This window comes from Coregonus clupeaformis, chromosome 34, assembly GCF_020615455.1.
Source record: "Coregonus clupeaformis isolate EN_2021a chromosome 34, ASM2061545v1, whole genome shotgun sequence".
NCBI lineage: Eukaryota > Metazoa > Chordata > Actinopteri > Salmoniformes > Salmonidae > Coregonus > Coregonus clupeaformis.
In genome coordinates, this window is record NC_059225.1 from 31,273,672 (window position 1) to 31,289,967 (window position 16,296).

Sequence of the window (16,296 nt, forward strand, 5' to 3'; positions counted from 1 at the left end):
CAACCGCTACTTCATAGAAAAAAACTGTAAAAAAACAACTACCACTGGAACAACAAAGAATATTCTGTTACAGGTCTGTTAGAGGTCTCGCAAGAGTGGAAATATAAACGTACTAACTGCAGACGGTTGCTATGGTAGCGACAGTTTGGAAAACAAATGTAGCAACTATAGTGCCGCGGGTTGGTCCAATTTTATGTCAATTAAGCAGTTTTTTATTTATTTTGGCTGTGCAGTAATATTCGACAAAGAAGCTAACCTGTAAGCAAAGCATACGGTGGTTCAGAACTGTAGACCTCATTATTTTTAAGCAGACTCGATGGTAAAGCTGTGAATTGCCAAAAGATTAATTTTTAGTGCATACATTTTGAAAACCTTTATGCGGCCTACTAGAAAGAAGTTCTGGGCACCAATGCCCTAGATAGTGTGCTACCTTTGACCAGGGCCCATAGAGCTCTGGTCAAAGGTAGTGCATTATATAGGAAAGGGCCATTTGGAACACATTTTCTGACAGACAGTGCCTGTCTTTACCGCTACAACCTCCAACCGCCGGACACTGCTAAATGCTTGGCCCTGACAGCACTAGCAACACTTTATGTCACAACACCACCTCTTTTGTTACTTCTGTTATTAGGTGACTCATATCTAAGTGTTGAAGCAACACATCATGTCACGACACCACTTCTTCTGTCACTTTGGTTTGTATTGTCATGTGATTTGTTTCAATGTGTCAGGTCTCTATCCTCAGTGTGTTTGTCTATTGGATGACTTGGACACAGCTCTACTCTGAAACCCCCTGTACTGACCCACTCCTCTCCACTATCTGGCTGCAGGCAGGACCATACAGTGGCTTGCGAAAGTATTCACCCCCCTTGGCATTTTTCCTATTTTGTTGCCTTACAACCTGGAATTAAAACGAATTTTTGGGGTTTTTGTATCATTTATTTTACACAACAGAAAACATGAGCGTGCATAACTATTCACCCCCCAATTCAATACTTTTGCAGCAATTACAGCTTCAAGTATCTTGGGGTATGTCTCTACAAGCTTGGCACATATAGCCACTGGGATTTTTGGCCATTCTTCAAGGAAAAACTGCTCAAGCTCCTTCAAGTTGAATGGGTTCCGCTGGTGTACAGCAATCTTTAAGGAATACCACAGATTCTCAATTGGATTGAGGTCTGGGCTTTGACTAGGCCATTAAAAGACATTTAAATGTTTCCCCTTAAACCACTCGAGTGTTGCTTCTGCAGTATGCTTAGGGTCATTGTCCTGCTGGAAGGTGAACCTCCATCCCAGTCTCAAATCTCTGGAAGACTGAAACAGGTTTCCTTCAAGAATTTCCCTGTATTAAGCGCCATCCATCATTCCTTCAATTCTGACCAGTTTCCCAGTCCCTGCCGATGAAAAACATCCCCACAGCATGATGCTGCCACCACCATGCTTCACTGTGGGGATGGTGTTCTCGGGGTGATGAGAGGTGTTGGGTTTGTGCCAGACATAGCGTTTTCCTTGATGGCCAAATAGCTCAATTTCAGTCTCATCTGACCAGATTACCTTCTTCCATATGTTTGGGGAGTCTCCCACATGCCTTTTGGCGAACACCAAACGTGTTTGCTTATTTTTGTCTTTAAGCAATGGCTTTTTTCTGGCCACTCTTCCGTAAAGCCCAGCTCTGTGGAGTGTACGGCTTAAAGTGGTCCTATGGACAGATACTCCAATCTCTGCTGTGGAGCTTTGCAGCTCTTTCAGGGTTATCTTTGGTCTGTTTGTTGCCTCTCTGATTAATGCCCTCTTTGCCTGGTCCATGAGTTTTGGTGGGCGGCCCTCTCTTGGCAGGTTTGTTGTGGTGCCATGTTCTTTCAATTTTTTTATAATGGATTTAATGGTGCTCCGTGGGATGTTAAAAGTTTCTGATATTTTTTTATAACACAACCCTGATCTGTACTTCTCCACAACTTTGTCCCTGACATGTTTGGAGAGCTCCTTGGTCTTCATGGTGCCGCTTGCTTGGTGGTGCCCCTTGCTTAGTGGTGTTGCAGACTCTGGGGCCTTTCAGAAGAGGTGTACAGTGGGTATTTGGTCACCTACAAACAAGCAATTTTTCTGGCTCTCACAGACCTGTAACTTCTTCTTTAAGAGGCTCCTCTGTCCTCCACTCGTTACCTGTATTAATGGCACCTGTTTGAACTTGTTATCAGTATAAAAGACACCTGTCCACAACCTCAAACAGTCACACTCCAAACTCCACTATGGCCAAGACCAAAGAGCTGTCAAAGGACACCAGAAACAAAATTGTAGACCTGTACCAGGCTGGGAAGACTGAATCTGCAATAGGTAAGCAGCTTGGTTTGAAGAAATCAACTGTGGGAGCAATTATTAGGAAATGGAAGACATACAAGACCACTGATAATCTCCCTCGATCTGGGGCTCCACGTAAGATCTCACCCTGTGGGGTCAAAATGATCACAAGAACGGTGAGCAAAAATCCCAGAACCACACGGGGGGACCTAGTGAATGACCTGCAGAGAGCTGGGACCAAAGTAACAAAGCCTACCATCAGTAACACACTACGCCGCCAGGGACTCAAATCCTGCAGTGCCAGACGTGTCCCCCTGCTTAAGCCAGTACATGTCCAGGCCCGTCTGAAGTTTGCTAGAGTGCATTTGGATGATCCAGAAGAGGATTGGGAGAATGTCATATGGTCAGATGAAACCAAAATATAACTTTTTGGTAAAAACACAACTCGTCGTGTTTGGAGGACAATAAATGCTGAGTTGCATCCAAAGAACACCATAACTACTGTGAAGCATGGGGGTGGAAACATCATGCTTTGGAGCTGTTTTTCTGCAAAGGGACCAGGACGACTGATCCGTTGAAAGGAAAGAATGAATGGGGCCATGTATCGTGAGATTTTGAGTGAAAACCTCCTTCCATCAGCAAGGGCATTGAAGATGAAACGTGGCTGGGTCTTTCAGCATGACAATGATCCCAAACACACCGCCCGGGCAACGAAGGAGTGGCTTCGTAAGAAGCATTTCAAGGTCCTGGAGTGGCCTAGCCAGTCTCCAGATCTCAACCCCATAGAAAATCTTTGGAGGGAGTTGAAAGTCCGTGTTGCCCAGCGACAGCCCCAAAACATCACTGCTCTAGAGGTGATCTGCATGGAGGAATGGGTCAAAATACCAGCAACAGTGTGTGAAAACCTTGTGAAGACTTACAGAAAACGTTTGACCTGTGTCATTGCCAACAAAGCATATAACAAAGTATTGAGAAACTTTTGTTATTGACCAAATACTTATTTTCCACCATAATTTGCAAATAAATTCACAAAAAATCCTACAATGTGATTTTCTGTCTTGGCCATAGTGGAGTTTGGAGTGTGACTGTTTGAGGTTGTGGACAGGTGTCTTTTATACTGATAACAAGTTCAAACAGGTGCCATTAATACAGGTAACGAGTGGAGGACAGAGGAGCCTCTTAAAGAAGAAGTTACAGGTCTGTGAGAGCCAGAAATATTGCTTGTTTGTAGGTGACCAAATACTTATTTTCCACCATAATTTGCAAATAAATTCATAAAAAATCCTACAATGTGATTTTCTGGAGAAAAAAAAGCTCATTTTGGCTGTCATAGTTGACGTGTACCTATGATGAAAATTACAGGCCTTTCTCTTCTTTTTAAGTGGGAGAACTTGCACAATTGGTGGCTGACTAAATACTTTTTTCCCCCACTGTATATATACTGAGATCATGTGACAGATCATGTGACACTTAGATTGCACACAGGTGGACTTTACTTAACAAATTATGTTACTTCTGAAGGTAATTGGTTGCACCAGATCTTATTTAGGGGTTTCATAGCAAAGGGGGTGAATACATATGCACACACCACTTTTCCGTTATTTATTTTTTTGAATTTTTTGAAACGAGTTCTTTTTTTCATTTCACTTCACTTCACTTTTGCGTATGTAAATTACATGAAATCCAAATAAAAATCTATTTAAATTACAAGTTGTAATTCAACAAAATAGGAAAAACGCCAAGGGGGATTAATACTTTTGCAAGGCACTGTATGTCTCCACCCATAGACCTACACCATGCCACACTGACAGAAAGGTTAACATTCACAGGAGGATAACACGATTACAATGGAGAGATGTATACGGTTGAAGAAGGGTAGGGCCGGAAGGGGGAAAAGGCTAGCTAAATGGATTGATAGGTTGGGAGATGGATGAGGAGAGGGGAACAGTAGTGGATGGAGAGGGGGATGAAGGGAGGGGTAGACGCTGAAACAAAGGTGTTTGAGCTGGTATTTACAGAGGCAGAGCTCTGGGTCCTGCAGTGGGATGATAGCCATTCCTCCTCTCCTCCATCACGCCGTCTCTGTCTGAAGGAATGCAGGGACTCTTTATCTCTTCTGGGCTAGCTGCTAGCTGCTAACAGCCTCTGTCTGTTTCCCATATGGCACCCCTTTCCCTTTATAGTGCACTACTTTTGACCAGAGACCTACAGTATGGACTCTGGTCAAAAGTAGTTCATTATATAGGGAATAAGGTTCCATTTCGGATGCCTCCCTCTCATCACTACAACACTGTTCTGGCAGTTCCATGTTTTACAGTTAAATAAAGCTTCATTTTTATTTTATTTGACAGGCTAGCTCTGAGGTAGTGGAATATACTGTAGCTAGGGAAGAACATTAACTTTGCCCAATAAAAGTAATTTGTCCTATAAAGGTCATTAATAAATCAGGAAAATTATATATTCGGATGATGATGATGATGGTGATGATAATAATCATAATGATGATGATGCTGATTTATATTTCTACCATTATTAAAACTGTTTAATGTGAGCAGACACTGCTGGAATAGATGGGTATGGTTTAAGCATGACTCTTTGATGTGATAATAGCCACTAAAGATGTTGTGGTTTCACCCTCATTCTCGGTGGAAAATACTCCTCCTCCTCCCTCCTCCCTAGTGCTGTTGGAACATTTACTAACACACACTTTTCTAATGTGTCTGACTCGCTCTGTTACACACACACACACACACACACACACACACACACACACACGTGTTCATATCACTCCTAATTCACATGTACAGTACCAGTCAAAAGTTTGGACACACCTACTCATTCAAGGGTTTTTCTTTATTTTTACTATTTTCTACATTGTAGAATAATAGTGAAGACATCAAAACTATGAAATAACACATATGGAACTCTGGGTCTTCCATTCCTATGGCGGTCCTCATGAGAGCCAGTTTCATCATAGTGCTTGATGGTTTTTGCAACTGCACTTGAAGAAACGTTCAAAGTTCTTGAAATGTTCCATATTGACTGACCTTCATGTCTTAAAGTAATGATGGACTGTCATTTCTCTTTGCTTATTTGAGCTGTTCTTGCCATAATATGGACTCAGTCTTTTACCAAATAGGGCTATCTTATGTATACCACCCCTACCTTGTCACAACACAACTGATTGGCTCAAATGCATTAAGGAAAGAAATTCCACAAATTAACTTTTAACAAGGCACACCTGTTAATTGAAATGCATTCCAGGTGAGTACCTCATGAAGCTGGTTGAGAGAATGCCAAGAGTGTGCAAAGCTGTCATCAAGGCAAATGGTGGCTATTTGAAGAATCTAAAATCTAAAATATATTTTATTATATGTTTAATACTTTTTTGGTTACTACATGATTCGATATGTGTTATTTCATAGTTTTGATGTCTTCACTATTATTCTACAATGTAGAAAATAGTAAAAATAAAGAAAAACCATTGAATGAGTAGGTGTGTCCAAACTTTTGACTGGTACTGTATATCAATAGGTTATTACTACAGCACTTGGCAGTGCAGGTCATTTTCCAAGTCCAAACCCTGGTCTGGTTTTTTCTTCCAACGCGCCCCTGTGGGTCCTGGTCAAAAGTAGTGCACTATGTAGGGAATATGGTGCCATTTGGGATGCTACCCAGGAGTGGTTGGTATTGCTGAGTGTTTGGGGACTGAGAGTGGTGGTGGTTTCCCCCAAGTCTAACAGGCTGGCCACAGATGCTGAGTGTTGTAGGTGGTTTTGTACCAACTGCCTGGAGGACTTGTGCTGAGGGTTAATGGTTAATGGTTTTGTAGTGCGGTCTGTGTCAGACGAGGGTTTTCAAACCTCCCTCAGTTCATTTGACTGGGCTGGCAGTAACTTCCCAGTCGACAGACTGAGACGAGGCAAGATAAATAACCTTCTGTTTGACCCTTTGTACTTCTTTGCACTCTGATCTCAATCACATACACACAGCATCTCAGACAAAAACACAAACAGCAGTGACACAAACAGTTAATACAAATACAGAATCGAAGACACAAGCACGCATCCACACCATTCTCCACAGTCTCGCCAGAATAAATGCTTCTGTCCACCAGAGAATGATTTCTCTAACCTCATTACATACTCTTCTCAGCCCTGGAACAATAAGTGAATGGCTGTTCACAGGGTTGGTTAACTCTGGAGACTACTTTGGTGTGTACAGAGTTAGGAGGTAAATCAGCCTTTAACTTCCTTGCACCCTATGTTTGGAATAATCTCCAAAATACGTTTTGATTGGATGCTTTGGTGTCCCTAGGGCAATTCAGACAGCTGACTGAGGATTTTTATAATGAAGAATGTTTGTTTTATTTGACTGTGTTTTGTATCTTAATGTGTATTTAATGTGTATACTGTATATATTTATGTGTATTTATACTTGCCGATTGATGTGTTCGTTTTTGTATTGTGCAGGGCTCATTTACAAAAGAGACTTTTGTCTCAATATGACTTCCCTGTTGAAATAAAGGTTAATAATAATAATATGCGATGTATAATTCCAATGATAAGCCAGACTGCTAACAAATAAAAGCCAAGCACACACACACACACACACACACACACACACACACACACACACACACACACACACACACACACACACACACACACACACACACACACACACACTTTCACCTCTGCTAGCATCAAATCCATCTCCCTCAATCACATTAACACTGTAGCTCAGGAAGAGGTTGTTCACTTACCACCAGTTGCCACGGTGAGATCACGCAGGAAATGTCCATAGAAGGGGAAGTCGAAGGACAGATTTACTCTCTGCATGAAAAAAACCCACAGATGACTCAGGTCAGAAAGAGAGCTCCAAAAAAGACAACTACGATAAAACAGAAAAATACTCACTAGGATTAAACTTCAGTCTTAGATAGAGAAAGAATGTGTAAACAAAGAGGCACTCAGGCAATCAGGAAAGAGGATTCCTAAGTAAGTTCCACCTTTTTCAGTCCTTGGGGTAGTTGACTATAAATTTGAACACAAGCCAAGTTGTGAATTGTTTTTAAGCAGGATAAAATACACCATTGTGGTTATGAAAAGAAAGCATTTATGAGTTTCATAGACTTTCATCAAGTTTGATGAAACATGTTTCCCCACAGAGTGAAATTAAATGTGCACAAACATTTTCAGTTCAAAACAAGATTAGTACTAAAATGTTCCTGACCAACTACCAATTATTGGGGGGATAACAACAAGCAAAAAAAGAATGAATGAGCTGACAAAAGTATGTTCCTAATAAGGTATAACATTTATTGATTTCTGAATTCATATGTTAGTTGGATTTTACACTCTAACACATTGTTGGGACTATTACTGTGTCAGATAGAGTAACTGAATTGATTATAGTGACAAGCTGAATGTTTACAACACTTTTTATCAGGGCCCACTCTGGTCAAAAGTAGTGCACTTTGTAGGAAATAGGGTGTCATTTGGGACGTACAGTGGCTTGCGAAAGTATTCACCCCCCTTGGCATTTTTCCTAATTTGTTGCCTTACAACCTGGAATTAAAATTGATTTTTTGGGAGTTTGTATCATTTGATTTACACAACATGCCCGTTTGGCGAACACCAAACGTGTTTGCTTATTTTTTTCTTTAAGCAATGGCTTTTTTCTGGCCACTCTTCTGTAAAGCCCAGCTCTGTGGAGTGTATGGCTTAAAGTGATCCTATGGACAGATACTCCAATCTCAGCTGTGGAGCTTTGCAGCTCCTTCAGGGTTATCTTTGTTTTCTTGGTTGCCTCTCTGATTAATGCCCTCCTTGCCTGGTTTGCGAGTTTTGGTGGGCGGCCCTCTCTTGGCAGGTTTATTGTGGTGCCATATTCCTTCCATGGATTTAATGGTGCTTCGTGGCATGTTCAAAGTTTCTGATATTTTTTTTATAACCCAACCCTGATCTGTACTTCTCCACAACTTTGTCCCTGACCTGTATGGAGTGCTCCTTGGTCTTCATGGTGCCACTTGCTTGGTGGTGCCCCTTGCTTAGTGGTGTTGCAGACTCTGGGGCCTTTCATAACAGGTGTATATATGTTGAGATCATGTGACAGATCATGTGACACTTAAATTGCACACAGGTGGACTTTATTTAACTAATTATGTGACTTTTGAAGGTAATTGGTTACACCAGATCTTATTTCGGGGCTTCATTGCAAAGGGGGTGAATACATATGCACGCACCAACTTTTGCAAGGCACTGTATGCATGTTGTTTCTATAGCATATGCTGTGTATGATAGAGAGTGGAGAGCATAACTCCATGGTAAACACAGCTACATGATCCATGATCAAACCAGGGGGAGTAATGCTGTGGCCCACCACAGCAATTACCATGACTAAACACAGTCATTCTACAGCCTAGCTTCTCCGCTTTATTTTGATGAAGTTGACCTTGCTGGTTTTACGAGCATATTGGCTGATTATGCTATGTGGGTATTCCAACGCGCTGGGACTGGCACAGCACAGTGCCAGAAATTAACACTACTAACACTGAGACACACTGAGACACATTTCTGCCACCCCTAGTCCCCTCATGGTGACCTCTGTGTGTGTCCCCCAAATGGCACCCTATTTCCTATATAGTGCACTACGTTTGACCTATGGGCTCTGGACAAAAGTAGTGCACTACATAGGGAATAGGGTGCCATTTGGGATACATCCTCTGTGTGTCCCCTGCTCAGGGAAGGTCCTTGTTTGACTGAATGGGGTACAGCCGGCTGGGCTGGCTGGCACTACTATCCTCAGGCCAAATGGCCCGTGTCTGATATGATGTAGCGCTCAGTTTAGCCTGTTTCTCTCACTCTCCTCTTCTCTCCTGCCTCAATGACCATTCACTTTCGAATAACAGAAAGGAGGGAAAGAGGGGAGCATTTATATCCAGCATAAAGATATTGATTCTCTGGACACAGCCAAAGTCTGAGCATACTGTATGTCCCAAATGACACCCTATTCCCTATGTAGTGCACTACTTTTAACCAGGGCCCATAGTTCAAAAGTAGTGCACTATGTAGGGAAGAGGATGCCATTTGGGACACAAAATGAGAAAACTTCCCAATTCCTCTCTTCTTTCACTGTGGAAGAAGAAGAAAAGCAGTTAAAAGGGGAACCGTGCCCCAGTTTGTATGGTTCAATCCATCATCTAGTGATTGAAGGTGGATGGGGAGAATACACAATGTATAACTTCATTTTGTGTCTTTACTCGTTGTGGTAGGGCCATTGTTCCATTGTTTAACCCAGGTACGTTTTTCTAAGTCACTTCATCCACCCTCCTCCCTCCTTCCTCTTGTCATGCCACCCTTTTCTCTGTCTCCTGACTGTACAAGGCCCTGTGATGCAAAGCCCAAAGCAGCTGGGAGACCTCAGCAGAATGCACCTCACACTGTTCGTGCAGAGGTAGTGTGCGCCGGAGTGAAGTTTTCCCTAGGTACAGATCTAGGATCTCCCCCCAATCCCTTAACCCTTAGTAGGGGAATGCGAAACTGACCCAAGATCAGCGTCTAGGGGTAACTTCACCCTACTGTTGCAGGCTTGCATCTCCCACTGCAGAGTCTGACCAATGCCCCAAAACATGTCCAAATGATGCCAGTCTATATCATATTATACAACTTCCAGTTGTCTACACTTTTAATCAGAATCTGAGAGGAAGGTTGTCTTACCGCAGCTTGCCTGTGAGTGTTGGACAGGATGCCATGGATCTTCACCTTCTCCTTGTCCATCTGGTCAACGTTTACCCACAAGTCCTTGCTCATGGGGTCCGTGGGGCCGTAGGTCTTTGATGTGTAGTAGTTGTGATCTGTGTCCTCCTGTTGGACAGAAAACAAAAGCACTGATTTGTTACACTTTATTTAGTGTCCCTTTACAGACGGACTATAAAAGTTATATTGGAACAAAACAAAAGCATCGAATAAATAAGTGACCATTTGTCGATAGCAAGATAGTAAAACACGAGAGTTGTTGCTCGTAGTGTGGGATTTATGAAAGGCAGAGCGCTAAAACATGGTTAGGTAGAGAGTGATAGGAGTGAATGAGAGTGAACGTAACCCTGTGCTCAGGGTGACTTATTTAAATAGAGCCTCTTCTCCGCCGTGTGCATTAACTCAGCTTTATGACGCGACATTCTCTAGCCAGACAGGAACATCTTTCTTTCTTTCCCCCTCTCTCTCTCTCTCTCTCTCTCTCTCTCTCTCTCTCTCTCTCTCTCTCTCTCTCTCTCTCCCGCTCTCTCTTTCTTGCTCTCTCCCTCTCTCTCTCTCTCTCTACCCCCCTCCACTCTCTCTCCCTTTGCAGCTCAGACCCTATCAGACTAAATCAAATCTCTCCTCTGCACACATTATGTCCGAGGCAATTTCCAAACCCAGAGAAATTCTTTACAAAGTTGAATTGAATATAGACTTCCACTCAACAATCTCTGGATGTAGTGTTATTGTGCAGAATACATTAAATGAATAGCAACTATGCAAGTCAACAACCTCTGAATGGTTTTATTGTGCAGTACATATAACATTCATATAGACTACCACTCAACAACCATGCAATAGTATTATTATACAGCATTCATTTACAGGAAGTTATTCCTACATCTCATTTGGATAATTCAGCTTTTCAATGAACATTACTTTTGTTGACAGGTACTGTCTATGGAACAATAAGGTTGTGTAGGCTTGCATGGCTTGCATGGCTTTTGAATAGTATCTGCATAAAACATGGAAGACTAGTCTGAAATGATAACAGTTACAGTTGTGTGTGACTACCATTTACAGTAATTGAGTTAAAACTGTAGAACTGTATTGGTATCCTTGATACCTTGGAACAATTATATTGTATAGGCCTGTGTGTGTGTGTGTGTGTGTGTGTGTGTGTTCTGTAGGCTTCTTCACTCAGTGGTCGTAATGGCTGCTAATCAAATTAGGACAGCCAGAAAGCATGACTTCCTGCACTCGTAAAAGCCTGGCCCATAGGCTAATGGAGTGCAAAAGGCACATTCATGAGAGCTTTTACGAGCGATGTGTTGATGTCGACGCTGCACGACTCCTTTTACTGTTTCCGGTATGGAGTAAGCCGAACGCCCTGCACTGGACCCCTATCTCTGCCTGCGCCTCAAATGGCACACTATTATTTATATAGTGCACTACTTTTGGCCAGGACCCATATAGGGGATATGGTGTCATTTGGGCCAGAACCTCTAACAGCTGGTAGAAAGTTTTTTAATGGGACGTCTTCTCTGGGCCTCTCGTAACCCCCTAATACAAAATATTCCCTATCAGCCCTGGCCAAAAGTAGTGTAATATAAATGGAATAGGGTGCCCTTTGGGACGTAACAAGACGGTTTAGACTATAGACAGGTGAAACGTTGTTTACAAAGACACCGTAACTGCTCTCTCCAAATGATAACATCTTAGAAAATGTGCTGAATCTCTACTTTGTACTTTGTTATTGTGGGTTGAAGAACGATAATATTCAGCAGCTTTGGAAGTTGCTCAATTCTGTTGCTTGGCGAGTGAGAGGAGGTTTTTCAACTTATCAGACTGATAAGTAGGACACGCTGAGCTGTGTGCTTCCTCTGATAATATAAACATTGTGGTGTGTGCGTGTGTGTGTTTCACTGAGGTGGGCTAGTCAAAGACCTGTGAGACAAACACTACATGAATTAAACCAACATCAATAACTCTCAACTCTAAACACTTCATATTATTTTCCTTGGAGAACAGTAATCTGAAAGATGTGTTGGCCTCAATACAACCCATGTGTCACGGTTTACTAAGCCAGAACCCAGAAGCAGACCAGGACAAGGTAAGTGGTGTCAAAATGTGAGTGTTTATTTACTGAACCAAGGGTGAAGGGAAATAATCCAGGGAACAGAGCGGCGGCGTGGAGGAGTTGTAGAGGGTCCAGGGGTTGATCCGATGATGGCTCGGCAGCCGCCGACCATCAGGCAGAGGTTGGGTAGAGGTTCCGGGCGAGTGACTGTGGGGAGAACAAAAACGGAGGTAAGTACCAGGCAGGTCAACAGGGTGCAACAAAACAACAAAAACTAACTCTAGTACTGAGGCTGATACGCCGGCAAAACATACTGTTCATGGCTAACGATCCGGCAGGAACTGGATGTTGGGCCAGACCCTAAGAAGGGTGATGATTAGGCCCAGGTGTGCCGATTGCTGATGGGAAGCAGGTGCGGAAACAAGAGCGCTCCCGGAGCGTTCCCGAATCCTCGGGAAACAGGAGCTACGACCAGAAACACTCGCCACCAGACAGGACCCGACTCAGACCGCCGGGATCGTTACAGTACCCCCCTCCGACGAAACGCCACCGGGCGGACTCCCGGAGCGCCAGGATGGAGGCGGTAGAAGTCCCTGATGAGATCCGGATCTAGGACCTGTCGCCGCGGAATCCAACTCCTCTCCTCAGGACCATACCCCTCCCAGTCCACGAGATACTGGAAACCCGGCCCCGCCGTCGGGAATCCATGATGCGCCGCACCGTGTAGGCAGGACCACCTCCGATCATCCGAGGAGGAGGAGGAGGAGGCGGAGGAGGCAACAGAGGACTGAGGAGGACAGGCTTGAGGCAGGAGACATGAAAGGTGGGATGGACTCTGAGCGTCCTCGGTAGTTTGAGTCGAACTGCCACTGGATTGATCACCTTCTCCACCACAAACGGACCAATGAACTTCGGTAACAACTTCCTAGACTCAGTCCGTAACGGAAGATCCCGTGTGGCCAACCAAACCCTATCTCCGATGGTATAGGTGGGAGCGGGGATCCGGCGACGATTCGCCTGGAGCTGATACCGGTCCGAACCTCTAAGGAGTGCCTTTCTGGCCCGATGCCAGGTCCGGTGGCACCAACGAATGTGGGCCTGAACAGAAGGCACTGAGAGCTCCTTTTCCTGAGAAGGGAACAGGGGGAGGTTGGTAGCCATACAGGCACTGGAAGGGAGACATCCCAGTGGCAGATGTAGGGAGAGTATTGTGGGCATACTCAACCCAAGGCAACTGAGAGGCCCAGGAGGTGGGGTTGGAAGAGACCAGACAGCGTAGCGTGGATTCCATCTTCTGGTTGGCTCTCTCCGCCTGACCATTGGATTGGGGGTGAAAACCAGATGTGAGACTGACTGTAGCTCCAATGGCCGAACAGAAGGACTTCCAGACAGCAGAGGTAAACTGAGGGCCACGGTCGGAAACGATATCACTGGGCAAACCGTGGACCCTGAAAACCTCCCTAACCAGGATCTCGGACGTCTCCGAGGCAGAGGGAAGCTTGGCAATCGGCACAAAGTGGGCGAACTTGCTGAATCTGTCTACGATAGTCAGAACGACCGTGTTCCCCTCAGAAGCGGGCAACCCCGTGACGAAGTCCAGGGCCAGGTGCGACCATGGACGCCGGGGAATAGGAAGGGGGTGAAGTAGTCCAGAGCTGGACCGATTGGTACTCTTATTCTGCGCACACACTGGACAGGCAGCAACAAAACCCCGAGTATCCTCGGCCATGGCAGGCCACCAAAAACGTCTGCGAAGAAACGCCATAGTCCGAGCCACGCCAGGGTGACAAGCCATCTTACTGGCGTGGGACCACTTGAGAACAGCAGGACGAACCGACTCAGGCACAAACAACCGACCGGGTGGACCGTTACCGGGACCGGGCTGAGTCCGAAGGGCCGCCAGCACCTCCTCCTCAATCTTCCACATGACTGCTCCCACGACGCAGTTCCGGGGGAGAATAGTCTCGGTCTTGGACCCACTCTCCTCCGTCTTGGAGAACATCCGGGACAAGGCGTCCGCCTTGCCGTTCTTAGACCCAGGTCGGAACGTCAGGACAAACTTGAATCGTCCGAAAAACAACGCCCACCTGGCCTGACGGGAGTTGAGACGTTTCGCCGATTGCACGTAAGCAAGATTCTTGTGGTCAGTCCAGACAATAAACGGTTGCTCCGCCCCCTCCAACCAGTGGCGCCACTCCTCCAAGGCAAGTTTCACCGCGAGAAGCTCCCGGTTACCCACATCGTAATTCCTCTCCGCAGGTGAAAGGCGACGAGAGTAGTAGGCGCAGGGATGGAGTTTACTGTCCGTGGAGCATCGCTGCGACAGGATGGCGCCAACTCCCACATCAGACGCGTCCACTTCAACAACGAACTGACGGGCCGTGTCCGGTTGAGAGAGAATCGGTGCGTTGGTGAATCGCCTCTTCAAATCCAGAAACGCTCGATCCGCCTCCGGATTCCACTTGAAGGTCCTGATGCTGGAAGTCAAGGCAGTTAATGGAGCGGCCACACGGCTGTAATCCCGGATGAATCTGCGGTAGAAATTCGCAAACCCCAAAAATCTCTGGAGCTGCAATCTCGTACCGGGCTGGGCCCATTCCAGAACCGCTCTAACCTTCTCCTGGTCCATCCTAATCTCTCCCCTGGAGATGATGTACCCGAGAAAGGATGTTGTGTGGGCGTGAAACTCGCACTTCTCGGCCTTCACGAACAGGCGATTCTCCAACAATCGCTGCAGAACCTGCCGGACATGCTGGACGTGGTCGGAAGGTTCCTTCGAGAAGATCAGAATGTCATCCAGGTAAACAAACACGAAGAGACCGATCATATCTCTCAGGACGTCGTTCACCATACTCTGGAATACCGCTGGAGCATTGGTCAGTCCAAACGGCATCACCTGATACTCGAAGTGCCCCATCGGTGTATTGAAACCCCGTCAACCACTCGTCCCCCTCTCTGATCCGGACCAGGTGATACGCATTGCGTAGGTCTAACTTGGTGAACACCGTAGCACCCTGTAAGGAGTCGAAGGCAGAACTCATCAAGGGCAGGGGATACTTGTTCTTGACCGTGATGTCATTCAACCCCCGATAGTCAATACATGGTCGAAGAGAGCCATCCTTCTTACCCACAAAGAAGAATCCTGCCCCCAGGGGGTGATGACGAGGGACGAACGAGACCAGCAGCTAGGGACTCCTTGATGTAGGTCTCCAACGCCTCACGTTCAGGTCGGGAGATACTGTATAACCTTCCCTTGGGGTAGACAGCTCCAGGGACCAGGTTGATGGCACAATCATATGGTCGGGTGGGGAGGGAGTGACAGAGCCTTCTGCTTACTGAAAACCTCCCCCAAATCGTGATATGTCTCGGGAACCAGGGACAAATCTGGAGGTTTAGCCTCAATCACCTGACTGGGAACCGAATGGGGGCAGGCAGTCTTGAGACAGTTAGCATGACAATCCAGGCTCCAACTCGTTACCTTGCCCGTCACCCAATCGAACGTGGGATTGTGTTCCTTCAGCCAGGGGTATCCAAGGACCAGAGGAACATGGGAAGACGGCAGAATGAAAAATGAAATCATCTCAGAATGATTCCCTGACAACCGCATCTTAACCGGTTCAGTCCTCATCGTGATACGTGCCAGACTACTGCCGTTCAGAGTGGTCGCTTCAATGGCTTCCGGCAATTGCTCCTTGGAAAGCCCCAGCTGTTCCACCAACTCGGCATCAAGAAAGCTTCCATCGGCACCTGAATCGATAAAGCGTTAAGCGCTAAGCTCTGATTCCTGTTCACAAGGGTAGCCGGGAAGCGGGGTCTGACAGAGGTACTGAGAGGTTGAAACTGGCTCGCTAAAAGTCCTCCCAACTTTAGCGAGCCGGGCAGTTTGACGACCGCCGGGAACAAGTGGAGATGTAATGTCCCGAGCTACCACAGTAGAGGCAGCAGTTGGTCTTACGTCTATGTTGACGCTCCTTCTTGGTTAACCCGTGCCGCCCCACTTGCATGGGTTCCGAATCGGGAGAGAGGACCTCTCCACTAATCCACTGTGGTGGAGAATGATCGATGTGTTCTGGTCCACCACCCGACCCGACTGGGAACTGAGAAACTGATCGATTGGACGGACCCCATTGCTTCTCCCTCCTTCGCTCTCGGACTCGATTATCCACCCGAATGGAC

General features: G+C 45.7%; 1 protein-coding gene across 2 annotated transcripts in view; it reads right to left on the reverse strand.

Annotated features, from left to right (window-relative positions):
- LOC121550008 (plexin domain-containing protein 2) overlaps window positions 1–16,296 on the reverse strand; it is a 172,478-nt gene that overhangs the window by 79,883 nt on the left and 76,299 nt on the right. For both annotated transcript variants that reach the window (XM_041862061.2, XM_041862062.2), the window contains exons 3-4: window positions 10,020–10,166; window positions 7,064–7,133 (exon numbers count right to left, since the gene is read on the reverse strand). In XM_041862061.2, the coding sequence (XP_041717995.1) occupies window positions 7,064–7,133; window positions 10,020–10,166 (217 nt within the window). The remainder of the gene's footprint in view (window positions 1–7,063; window positions 7,134–10,019; window positions 10,167–16,296) is intronic.